Here is a 13,734-nt window from a genome sequence, read left to right as displayed (position 1 = left end):
TTTTATTTTTGCTCAAGTTAATTATGTAGTCTAGTAAGATTTTAAACCGGAGGATACTTTCTTTCCATTTATCACTTTTTTTCTTTTCTGCTCTTTCTTTATGGTGGCAGATGATAACTAGCGATTCAGGCCAAGATGGATCTTTGGGGAAGTTAAAGTTATCACAAACGTTAAATCGATCACTTAAGAACAAATACAAGGCATGAGAAAATCACTCGGAGCTCAACACTAATCGCTTTGATGATGCACTTGACGATCAATTCAAGACAAGAGGGTGCAAACAAAGATGTATTTAGGTACAACTCGAGGATAAGTGGGCGGCAAGCGAAGTAGGGGGCGCTTTGGATCCTCACTGACCGATTCAACAACAAAAAGCTGGAGCTGGATTACTCGATTGTCACTTGTGGGCTGTGTTAGCGATTGGTAATTAACACCGATAGCTGGGATAAGAAAACTCAAATCAGTTTAAAAATGGTTCCCAACAATGCAACAACATTTCAGACCAAGGCCTGTTTTACGGAACGTCGACCTTGCAGTATCCGCCTTATTTACGGATAGAATTTTCTGAGCAAGGACGGAGTTCCTCTAGAATATGAGCAGTACTCGGGTGATCTTTGAAAACGATCAGATTCCTGAAGGGCTCAGGTTGACGAATTTGCCTGACGAAGCTTCCTGTCTCTTCACTCCGCAACGCAGCGGAAATGGTTCTCTCTCCCCTTAGAAACACAGAAAAAAATTAGTTTATTAAGTTTATTACCTGTGCGTGACAGTTTATCGTCGTCTGAAAAATATAAATGTTTGTCTTCATTCAAAACGTCAGTTGCAGGGAAAACATGGTAAGCTTTTTTCATATGTAGTGTGAGGGAAGCTTCAGGGGTACCTCGTACCTTGATTAAACTAATGTCAGGACCATGATCAGGCGCCTTTGGTCAATGGCCTGCTCTACTAGTGCTCATAAGTGAACTTCAATCCTAAGAAAAATGCCAGTCCACAACCGTGTCCACTCATTTCTAGTCGAGTCAAAGGATTATGTCTTAACGCCCTTTTTAGTCCTTGCCGCCGTTACGGGGTCGAAAAAAGTAAAAAGGGTCGCAAATCTAGGCTACGCGTCAGTAATTTCTCAGTCGTTTGAAAAGAATAGTAGTTTCTTCACCTAACAGAAACGCTACTTTAGACATAAATTAATTTACTCGCCCTTGCCCTCCACGACTATCGTCTCTGAATGAGTTTCGGTATTTCATCTCGCTAGAATTATTCAAGTCCAGTGCTTAGGTAGTCGGCTAGCGGGTTTTTGAGACTCCCTTCTGTCCTATAATGTGTTGATATAAATTACTTATTCGCCAGCGATTAAAGAAGATAATAATCGGTTGATGCAAAATATGGAGAATATGGCGGGCGGAGAAGGGCCTTTTACCAATGCTATTGCAAAGCAGTCCTCACTGCCACATATGATCTGGCATGGTCCTGGAACAGGATGACGCTGCGAGGGTCCTTCCAACAAAAAAAATGCAATCGGCACAAATTTCCCGGTATCGTTTCTAGCTCAAACGTGATAAACAGAAAAAAAAAAAAAAAAAAAAACTTGAATGTAGAAGATTTTAAGATGTATTTTTTTTAACTACAAAAATCCATTGTTGCTGCCTGAACTCGAGAGAGACTTGAACACATTGAAATTTCAACAGGTTTGTAGAAAAGAGAGAGCGCGCTTTTGAATGGTGCATGGAAGTAAAGAAATAATAGAAAAGCAATAAATAAGTCATCAACAAGAAGGCGAACTGAGATTTAAAAAAAACCTTTCTAAAAAAAAATAACCTTATAATAAACGTGTACTTTTTCTATTCACGTTTATCTTAGTTTAAGTAAGTATTTGAGTTTCAGGCTCGATAGTATCACGATAGGACTCATCGGTAGTGGTCGTTTTAGCACTTTTTGCCTTGCATTAGAATAATATATAGTAGTACCTATAGTTCGTGTGAGAAATTAAGAAATTGGTCCTTCGCTCTGCACGAGCGTCTGTTACTGGCAAATTTGCGTTGGGTAGCGTCAACGGTCCATTTTTACAGAATTTTTTTACGATGAGTTGTGTTTACTTGTCACACTTTTTATAACATCACGCAATGGGATCGAGTATCGACTCGTTCGAAAATGCTTGAGTTGATAATGAACCAGTACTACGTTCTTGCGTTCTTGTTCTAGGCAATATCTTTTTTCCTAGAATATATATATATATATATATATAGAACAAGCTCCCACTGTCTTCAATGCAGTATTATAATCGAACAAAATATTGTTTAAATAAAATGTTATTTAAAAATTTAAGAGACGTTTACCTGTTGGCAAGAAAGCTTTGAAAAACTGCGTTTTAAATAGACTGTTTGCTTGTCTACAATTGTCTATTTTTTTCTCGTTGTATCATCACTTGACCATACGGCCTGTAGCACAATAAGGTCATAGTACATTTTTTTTTTCTCTTTTTTTGCACTATGTAGTTAAAAAGAGTCCGTCAAGGCATATTGTTTATGTTCTCTTGGTCTCAGCTACTCTTCTTACTTTTCTTGCATATAATTTACATTCGAGTTACAACAAACCCATGTGTAGGTTTTCCGGCATAAGCTTCATTATGAATGGTATCTCTACATAAGAAAACGTCCATGGGCGTTAGGTCAGAGGAACAAGCAGAACATTCTATGGGAACTCTTCGATCAACCCGTGTATTTGAAAGATTCCCCTCAAAATAACTTTTTACGTGTAGATGATCATGTGCAGATGCTCCATCCTATTGGAAATCAAGTTCGCTACCTTTACAAAACCTCTCCCGAATACATTCTAAAAAGTAAGTTTAAGTACCTGGAACTACTTATTGTACTGTCATTAAAGAATGCTCTTACTTACAGTAAGTGAACTTAAGCTCGATTTCGCTTCAAACCATCCTTCCGAAGAACTGTGCAGCTTGTCGAAACAACCTTCATAAAACTATTTTCATCAATCCGGATCAATTTTACTTTACTAAAATGCCGTGTTCCTATAACTTGCTGATGATTTCAGATTTTTGTTGCAGAACTTAGTTGTAACTTAATTATGAAAGCTAATATAGCTTGCTAATGTTCTCGGTGGTTTAGAACGTTATTTATAAATATACTGAGTAGTTCCGTTTATTTCAAGTGTTATTTCAGCCAATCAATTGTGAGTTACATTGGAGAATCTACCTGGAACTCCCTGCAATGTTGTCTCTGTAATTCCGCAATAATTGCATGCTTTAATGTTCTTTGCGTAGAAATTAATTTTGACATTTTTGCTGGTTGATCACACCCGGGAAAGCAGATACAGTCAGAAAGTTATGATTTGTTGAACGGTGTATACATTTTGGTATACCTTTAGTGTACAAGGGAAGGGGCTTGTCCGCGTTCTTTACAGAAAAAAATGGTGATACGCAAAATTTCATATGGTAGCTAATGGCTCCCAGATTATCGAGGCCCAGCTGTGCATGTTCATTCGACGTCTCTCTCCTGTTGGGATGGGTGCACGGGGTAGCCATGGAAACAAGCCTCCACATCCGACAACTTAGCAGGAAGAAAGTCTGTTAAAGGACGACACGTTTCTAAAGTTACAGTTAACTACTTGCTACGTTTTAGCCCTTGTTTCAATTTCCACGTGCCTGATACTTCTTTCGATAGGAAGATGTAGTACTTTGAGAAAGATTACGCATTTGCGCTATCAGTTGTTGGTAACTTCATTTTAAAACTAGCAAATTTTTGCAAGTAGAATGTTTTCGATATTTAGTGTGAGCTCGTGTGATTTCCCGTCAACGTGGAAATCGTTGACAAATAGCCAAAAGACAGAAGCCGGGTCCCAAACTGACGTGATCGAACAGAAGGAAGCGAAAATCCAAGTGATTAAGAAGGTACACGCTGAGATTCAGGCAGGTAGCAGTGACATGATACCGAAAAAGTCAACACAGAAGCAGTATGACAAGCCATCGTTGTACGCCTTTCTTAAGCGCGCTACACCGATTATGATTCAGGAACTCGAACGTAACGCTCGAAGTGCCGCTTTCCGCCACCTGCAGCAACGAACTCGGCAGCAGCATCTGGAACAGTTGAACGTTTTAGAATATCACGAAGCCGCTCGTGACTACGCTGCCCTCAGTGTGGCTGTGTCTAATATAAGAAGTACGGAACTGGCAGTCGGTTATGGTACGACCCAACATGTAGACTGGTGCGACCATCGCGCGAAATTGGTTCTATTCAAACGAAAAGATCTCTCAGCCAGGCCAAGAGTATATGACATGGATTCATGCGTATCGTGTGTTGCATACAACGATCGAAAACCTATACTAACTTGTGGAATGTACACCGGAGAAGTGCTCAGCTGGGATGGAGAAGAACAGCTTCAAGTACGCGGTCTATTTTCATAACTCGTATGCCAAATGGAGTACGAAATTTCAGGATGAATTTTGTGATCCCCCCAAGAAAAGACAGAACCCGAAACAATGCTGTAGAAGACAACGTCAATGGCGGGTAACCGCGAACCTAGATGAGCTGCTGAACGCCATAACAGTAGACAATGATAGATTGCACCGATACACAAGTTGCATTAGAAGGCTATAAAAGCGCTACTAGCTCTTTGTTATTATCTCTCTTAAAAACCTATTTGCTACTAAGTACGTTAATTACATGACTTAAATTATTCGTTGCAGCTCCCATTATTCTTAGAGCTACTTAGGGTAAATATTTCTAAACAAGTTACAGCCCACGAAGTAGAGTACAGGGTGTTAATCGTATAGTTTGCAATAATACTCTATAAAGATGTCAAAACAACATCCTGATCTCATCTTTAAAGTGACGTTAACTCTCTGTATTTCATTACGAAGTAAAAGTACGGTCCCAATAACATTCGGTATTTCCGTTTATTCGTAAGGCCTTTATTTTACTATTTACTCGTTTTACAGAATCATGGATCTACAGGGCGCATAACGTTTTACTTTGGCGCTGCCTTGTTGCGTAAGCCGATCTCAGCGGCAATTTTTTCGCAGTATACTTAGTCATACAAAACTTTGTGATCCGATCTACATATTACCTTTTGCGGACCTATATCGGTAATAACTAAATTGTGTTGTAAATGTATGTGCTTAACTAGTATTAGTAAATAAGGTTATGTTTTATCGAAGGTGGGGGGTCGCCATTCTGGACGAGTAAGCAGTCTTCAATGGAGGCCTATTTACGAAGGAAAGCGCTTACTTTCCGCGGGCGTCGACGGCGCTATCAAACTATGGAAGATTCGCGATAAGGTGAGACCTACTACTTAGCGAATATTATTATCAGCAAAATGGGCAGCCACTGAGTGCGGGAAATTTGAACTTATGGAATTTGCAACTATCAATTATAAAGTCCAAAGTAGTTTTATACTACGTGTACTTTAGGTTGTACGTACCAGCTACACAGATTACAACAAAAAAGCTAAGTGAGTTTCGCCTCAATAAATGCCAAATTACGTATTAAAGTGATCATACTCTACGCTTTTTCTTCAATTTCCACAAAGCCAGAACTGTATACTGGATTGCGCAGACGATAGTAACAAAAAATAGATGCCAACCGTGTAAACCATTTGTGATCAAAAATATCTGCCTAGGACATAGGTAATGACCGTTTGTTTTTAACACTGCCTCTTCTTTTTACCTTTCCACTGTTTGTTTACCTGTATATACCATCCGAGAGGACCTTCCCACTGCTCTAAGTCGATTGGTGTTATTGTGTGTATGAGCTAAGGCTCCAAAGATAAAAGCTCTAGGTCGAGGAACAGGACATTGTTGAGGGCAACCTTGCCTTTGTCGAAAGGATAGAACTACCGAAATAATATATATTCTATGTGCGCTGTAAACTTCATGTCTGAGAAAACTTCTTATAACTGACTAGCGGTGTTCACTTGGCACTTTGGACCTGGAGGATACACCGTGCCCCAGTCGGTGGTCTGAGCTCGACGAGGACAGTCTGAAGGTACTCTTAAAAAAACACGGCGAGTAAACAGGTTATGAATGGACGAAGATGTGAACTGATGTCATACGAGTATCAACAAGCGCATTCAATCTGTGAGGTTTCCTCATAGACTAGAAGAAAACTGCGTGCTGAAGATAAGATAAAAAAAAAACACGAATTTCATTTGATTTTCATCTCACTAATACATTATCCGGCTTTAAGCAGAGGCTGCAGTAACAGCCTTTTACCCAGAATCGTCACCGGCGACCCAGAGTAGTGTCTGAGCATTTATAAACGTGTGCTACTGAGAATGAAAATAATACAGTAGCCTAAAGCCCGTCCTAAGCTGGATTTTCATTGTAAAAAAGACATGATTTGCATTTAATGCGACCAGAAAAAGTCTTAGAAAATGGTAAACGCTTGAGGAAAATGATGCGGTTAAGTAAATATAAGGCCTAGAGTAAGCGGTCTTGTCCAAGAGAGATGGCTCCATAGACGAGGCTAAGTTATTCTCATGCACGACGAGGACAAACTTCGTAAAAGGCGCCCTGCGCGAGCCTAATTGGGAGGTTCTCCTGCATCCGCCACATTCTTCTCCAAATCTCGGGCTAGATTTGAAAAAAAGAGACAAGTTGTTCAATACCGAAACCGAAAATTTCTCGTGAAAAGGAATAAATTAAATGATTTATAGAAATAGAGAAAAGATGAGACGGGAAAGTGGTAACGGATACATAGTAAATTAGCTCGGTGTCACAATTCGAGTACATACTTTCTATGCAAAAAAAAAGAACCGGCCATTACCTATGTTTCAATCTAGTTCGTAGGTACGAATTTTTAGTAAACGGTATCATTTGTTTGAGCAAATGGACGAAATCTACTTCTAGGGAATCTGGCTCTTTTATATATTTCTCAAAAATTGTTTGGTTGTTAAGAGTTGTTCGATTTTACGAGACACGTTCGATTTGTTTGTTTGTTGCACCAAAAGATATCTTAAACGTAACCTGGCATGTTAATTTCTGTACCAGTTTTTATGGATAAAATGGTACTCAGCTGCGCACAGAATCTCATTTTGCCATCTTTTCTATGGTTCTATGAACGACCACCTACTTGATAGGAACGATAACCTGAGTAATAATAAGAGTAACAACAGGTATGATTCTACACGATTGGCATATGAACCCTAAACCTGATATGGGGATGCCTGCACCATGTAGCTGTTTCATCATATAGTGCAGGTTATGCGTCTTGCTATCCTTTTCTACATATTCCGTTATCAGAGCAAGGTTCTTATACGACTTCTAGGAATCTCTATCAAGGTTGGCTTTTGACCGTTACACCCAATACATCGAATATAATGCGAGCCAATGTCAAGAGCTATCTCAAGAAAGATGGCAAGAAGAATGATGGCAAGTCAACGAGTAACTTCTTGGTACATTTAACAGGCATTGATTATCTCTGAAGAACTCATTGTAACGTCCTGGGATGCGGATGTCAAATTAATGTCTCGGTCTGAGACTCCTATAGGGGTCACCACGACGAGCTTCTCTGCATTTGAGGATACGCAATTTGTTATAGGTCAGTAACTTCAATAACGGAAAAACTGTGAACTAACTAAATCACACCTGCACCATAAACCATTATAGTTTGTCGTCGTTGGGACCGACAAGTTAAATAGTCACTAGTAAGTATACGTATAGTTTAGTTTTTGTGCAAATTATAAAACGAGCCTACGTAAGAGCATTAAAATTACCACCCTATTATCTAATATTATAGTGTTTCTGTGCTTGCTTCATTCTAGGCACCGAAGGAGGGTATGTGATGCTCGGATCGTTAACAGCTTCACATGCCCTGTTCGAGAACGGCGCCAAAAAGTGCGTTATGATGAACTTCCAAAGACATCGAGGCCATGTTACCCATTGCTCCTTCAGTAGGCACTCGCGTAATATCTTTTTGACTTCTTCGGTAGACAAACGAGCCCGCATTTATACGCAACTTCAGCCTTCGCCTGTCATTTCGCTGGCACATTCTGATCAACTTATAAAAGCTTTGTGGTCATTTGCCCACCAACTCCATATCGTAACGGCGACATGTTCGGGTAAGGTAGCTCTTTACGACATTCGAAAAGCATACTCCCCTCTGGCGGAAATCGATCTGGCTAATCGAGTAACTGATTTAGCTTTCGTTGACTTGGATCAACTAGCCGCGTCGACGAACAACGGCGGATTGCACCTGCTGAAGCTGTCAGACGGGTTTCTGGCCAGAGCTGAGTCAATTGGCATCGACGATGTCGTAAACTCATTCCGCGACGGTATCGGCTTCGAATAGATTGGATTTTTGTCCGACACTAATAGGGCGAATAAATTAGAAAATCCGGAATTACACCAAAACGAAACTCGAAAAGTTTTAAAGTGTAAGGCGGTTTTATAAGTTATGTGAGACGTTGACCCTAAGGATACCGAACCAAATAGGTTATTACCGCTTGCAGTAATTCGATTAACTGATAAATGATGCAGACGTCGCATTGCCAGTAGAATAAGAGAATTAGAGAAAGTTCGGAATACTCATTCAACTACTTAAGGATATATTCAAATGGGACGCGGCACAATTTAGAAGGAACTACAAGCTGTTGTGTGTGTCGATGGTAATATCTTATGTTTTATGTGGGTGAAGTCCCGTGTCTCTAGCAAACAAATAAAGGACCTAAGCTATTCAGACGGGCCGTATAATTTCATTGAGGGCATAACTATTGGCCACCGTTTTAAAATTGGGGCCCATTTGAAAACCTTTTTCTAGATAGACATTTGAATTTAGCACCACTCTGATGCATAGACAGCTTAATTTTTCAGAAATCGTATAATTTATATATACATCAAATTGCCTGCACGATTTCTTAATATTATTTTTAATGATGATTTTTTAATATGTATTAGAGGAATTTTCCTTTGCTTTTTGCACACTCGTACAAGCATTCTGAACAACCAGGTATTTAATATTCGTGTTTCCATATTTATGGCTTCTCGTAGTTACGGAAAACTTACGGTCATCACACTGACTTAAGTTGAATGAATAAGCGGGTTAAAGCCAGCGTTGGATATTCTATTCTTTGCTAAATACAGAATATAATTGATGCATAGCGATGTGTTCTGGCGTTATGAGTAAGCGTTATATATTGGGTGCTTTTGATTGATAGGCCAACCACCCATGGCTCTCTTGAGAAACTCAAGGTAGCGGGCTACATTTATTGGTTCATTTTCGGTAAGTATCCCATGGTGGCAGATGCGTCTGATGACCACCGCAAGTACTATCATTTATGCCTGAACCTATTCGACACTGCCATCGAACTCGATTCCTTTCCGGAGCAATATCATGATTTTTACTTGGTCCCGCTCCGTCTAGAGACTGAAGCAGATCTCGTCTGTAGCGATCGTCTGCTCCAGGCGGGTCTGAACTTCATTGAAGTCCTGCAAATCGCACATGGAATACATTACATGTATTTCCGATTGGTTTGGAGTCAATTTATTCTGTTTTCACATCTTCAGTATTTGGGTTTCGGCCCAGAAAGCCCTTAGATTCCATGCTCTGCTATTGTGAAAAGTCCCTTCGATTACAGTTATGCATTCTCGTCCTTCGGGTCCCGATATCTAAACACTTTCTTTTCTTTTGAACTAATTTTTCATGGCCTAACATCAACCGGTTGTCCCTAAAAGATTTTTAGAAGGTTGGAGTATTTATCAGTCAAACTTTGTCGGTTAGCGGCTTGTAGTTCAAAAGTTATACAAGTTCAGTCACCGAGTTCGCTTATATACATAAATATATATTTGTACAAGTTTTAGGACCAACTTCTGACGAACCAAGAAAAAAATGAATTTTCCTCTAAAGAGGTAAGAGACTCAATTAGTTTTTTGAGCTGAAGCTAGTGGTGGGCTTAAAATGTATTTTAGGCTGAGTTTGATAAATCTGGTCTTTTTATTAGAAAAACCCTAAACTTGCCTGCGTTTTTCAATGTCCTCCTACATGATTTCACCTTTACAAAGGATTTTTGCTATGCATCTATGGCTGCCTTTAAAATTAAATTAATTTTTCGTGTAAAAACTAACAACCGCATCATAGCAATAATACTAGGGGGGCATTATATCCAACAAGACGTGAAGGTGCAAAGCCTGGACTTGAAAGCGCTGTCTAAAATGGGCCGCAGAGAAATAGGGTAACGTAGGATACAGAACCTTGGTGCAGAGCACTAGGCTATTGAAGTAAGGAACGTAATAATAATAGAAAGCGATATAGGGGAGCGAAGGAATAAAAAAAAGGATGACGGTGACCGGCGTCGCCGCCGCTGCCGCCGCTTTAAGAAGGACGACAGCAGAGAAGAAAGAAGGAACAAAAGAAGAAGGACAAAAAGGAGTAGAAAAGAAAAAGAAGAAAAATAATAGCGAACTTCTGGGAAGGGAAAACCGGGAGCGATAGCGGAAAAAAAGAAAGAAAGAAAGAATGAAGAACCCCAGACGCTGCAATTGCCCTTCTCGCCACTGACGTCGTCGACAGGCTAACAGCTACGCGTGGGTGCTTTTCCACGTTAGAAGAACGACCACGTGGCGACCACGTGCATCACATCTCGTTTCGCCTTTACCCAGTTCACCAAACATTTTAGTATATCAACACAGTTTTCAGGATAATGAATAGGTACTTTGACTTCAGCATATGGCAATCGGCTCATGGTTTGCGTAGAGGTAAAAAAAAATACTTTTCATGAGAAACAAATCATCTAACAGCCGTTGTGCTATAATTCAGCTTATGTATATACATGTATATACAGAATTTACTGCGGGCACATTATTATTTCGTCATTTATCTGTTATCAAATTAAAGGCAAAATTCTACGTTAGAGCGAGATATTCCATAATTGTAATAAGAAGGAAAGCCAAGCTCACTATGAGAAGCAATAACTATACTACACATGCATCGCACACTTATGGTTGCTCGCTTTACAATGAAAGCTAAATAAAAAAAAATACGTCTATGGCAGGGAGAGTTGTTTTCTTACCTCAAAATGCGGAAACGTTAGCGTTGGCTTGTTCAAGTTAAGCTTCATTTGGCGGCTGATTCATCACAGACTGGAAGTATTTGCTATCGGGCATTTCCGTGTGCAGTATGGGGTCGCTTGTCACCCTCGCGGCATCGCAATCTTGCCAGTAGAAATTCGGTGTAGGGGTAATATGTTTATTTACTAAAGTTTGGAACACGTGAAGTAACCTAAATTGGACGCAGACGTACCTCGTTTCATCGGCTGGCTAAAGCAATGCTTAACAACCGTACCACACGTAAAATTCGAAACATTTCGAAAGAATCGAAACATTTTTACATGAATAAATGACAACTTTAACTTGCCATTTAGGTAATTTATTGATATTTTAGAGCGAAGATCTGCCAACCGCTAAAGCATTGTCTTAACCTACCTGTTGAAGTTCTTTGAAGTAGTGGAGGCAAAAATGTGTGCTTAAATTCTGCAGAATACTGCTAACAATAAGACAGTAAAATATGCGTTAGCACATAGCATTAGTAGACTAATGGAGATTTTATTTTGCTTAGGGGCAAACAGATAGACTCGCCTTATTCCATCAATATGCGCATCTTTTAGGTAACGAAGAAGTGCTTCGAAAATTTTGTTCGCTTGGCGCTTTCTGTTTACTCTATCTGTTGCGATTACGTGTAACGTAAACGTCGTTCTTGGATTGCGTAATATTCTTGCCGTAGAATGTTGTTGTAATTAATTTATCATAATGAGCATACGTGCTCCTTTTGCAGGTTCTTCGTACGTATATAACAGCTTTCTTTTTCTCAACTGGCCAAAACCAAGGCTGAAATTCAATTAAGTAGTATATCCAACAATAGACATCTTTGCGTCTCAGGTATTTTTCTAGCTGGAAACGGTGTATCCTTACTGAGTCGATAGTACGTTTAAGGGCTCCGATCTGACAATTCTGGCTTTCGGAACTGGGAAGTTCCATCGCGAACTTATGCCTACTAGGGGAATTCAATGAGGCCTAGGCCCATTGAGGGCCTTGAAGACAACACTCTCTATACACTAGTATGATGTCGGGCGCTCTAGCCGATCAAAGTAACTTCTGCCCGTGCCACTCTAAAATAGCCGCCAAAGGGGGGTTAAAGTAGCTTCAATTCTCCAAGTAAAAGAGAACCTGAACAAAATACGTCTTTAGAGGTTAGGTAAACAACGTGAGCGAGGGTACATGATTTCCGCTTGTTCCAGTAGGAACTGCTGTTGCCTCTTGAAAATTGTTTATACTAAGCATTCGAAGTAAAATATATTCATTAATATATTCCTGACAATGTTCGCCTGCTTAAGGAGGAGCTTCATGATGCTCCGGAATCCAAAAAGTTATGTCGATTTAGTAGTGAGATGCAATGATCCATCTCAAATTGCCTGGAATGGAAGGTGTGCTGCCTCTGCCGTTAAAACAGGTTCTGTCAAAAACGGGATTTTCTTCGTGGGACCGTAACTATTTCTCTGAAGAACCGATTTCCAGAGAGCCAATTGCTATCTGGAACTTCTGAACCATGATTGAGAAGGCAATACCATCTGAATAGTAAACCACCTTGTCATAAAAGAATAGTTCTTCTCGTTGTATCAGAATTCGATTTGAATTACGGCGCTGGACCCTATATTTACCAAAGTTCACATCGGCTAAATAACTATCTTAAGCGATGAACTTTTCTCAAAAAGACTGAGTTTCGAGATCAAGGTATTCATGCACAGAATTTCCGCTCGTTTCCTCTAATCACGATCTGAAGTCAAATGCGGATCAGCGCCTATCGTCACTAGGGTTTAATCAAAGACATTTCGAGCAACCTTCAGACCGTTCTGTTGCAGCGAACCCTATCCCCTGCGAGCCAAAGTAAAGCTGGGTCAGGTTATGTTCATACTGACCATCATGCAATTGGCTAAATATACTGCGTCGCATATGATCTTTGCTAGAATATGAGCAAAATAATGGTGAGACGAAATATGGACCCCTAAACAAGTCTGAGGTCTCGAATAGAAGAAAAACTAGCAGAATCACAATCACCTTGTGACCTTTACTTTCCGAATAGAGCTCAAATTGGTAAAAAAAAAAAGAAAGCTAGCAGAGGTTAAATAGCAGCTGTTACCAAAGAAAAAATTTACACAATCAACTAGGTCAGAGGTCCAGATGAACGTCAGAAGTTGGTCTTTGTTAGATCTTTCGCGCCTTTGGCCTGTTTGTGCCCCTAAACATTTGGCCCACAGTTAGCACAAAACCTGAATCGACTTCTTGATATGCAGCGCAATTACACAGGACCTCAGTGATTCCGCAGTCACACTACAGAGGTTACGAATTGACATGCTGCTTAAGTCCGGAAGAACTTTTGAGCGATAATTTTAAAACAAAAATGAAAACACGGTTTTCTGCCAAAATGGAATCATTTTGTGTTTTCTTTATGTTTATTTAGCAGTACTTTGTTCTGTTTGTTCTGGTATCGTTCTTTGTCTCATTGATCATGCTTTCTTCATCTGCTTCACGTTGCTTTTGTTCTGCTCCAGTCTTCTCCTTTCTCCCTTTTCTAGTCCTACTTCATGTTCCCGTTCCCATCCTCTGTTGTTGCAATCATTGCTAGCTGACTTATCTCGACGATATTCGAACGCGCCGAGTTCTTCGTGATTTAGCCTTTTTAGTATTAGTCTATCTCGTTCGCATATTTTTTAGTGTTTTGTTCGTTTTCTCGAGGA

General features: G+C 39.9%; 1 protein-coding gene across 1 annotated transcript; it reads left to right on the top strand.

Moving 5' to 3' along the window:
• The first annotated feature begins 3,566 nt into the window (after window positions 1-3,566).
• Window positions 3,567-13,416, top strand: LOC111245143 (cytoplasmic dynein 2 intermediate chain 2-like). Its single transcript, XM_022793088.2, has 4 exons — window positions 3,567-4,393; window positions 5,168-5,287; window positions 7,415-7,547; window positions 7,771-13,416. Exons 1-4 carry the CDS (start codon window positions 3,764-3,766, stop codon window positions 8,295-8,297), a joined length of 1,410 nt encoding a protein of 469 aa, XP_022648823.2. The 5' UTR covers window positions 3,567-3,763; the 3' UTR covers window positions 8,298-13,416.
• The last annotated feature ends 318 nt before the right edge of the window (window positions 13,417-13,734 follow it).

The sequence above is a fragment of the Varroa destructor genome, unplaced genomic scaffold (assembly GCF_002443255.2).
Source record: "Varroa destructor unplaced genomic scaffold, Vdes_3.0 BEIS01000002.1, whole genome shotgun sequence".
Taxonomy (NCBI): Eukaryota; Metazoa; Arthropoda; class Arachnida; order Mesostigmata; family Varroidae; genus Varroa; species Varroa destructor.
Note: the sequence above shows the minus strand (reverse complement) of the source record. Positions and strands in the feature narration are given on the sequence as shown.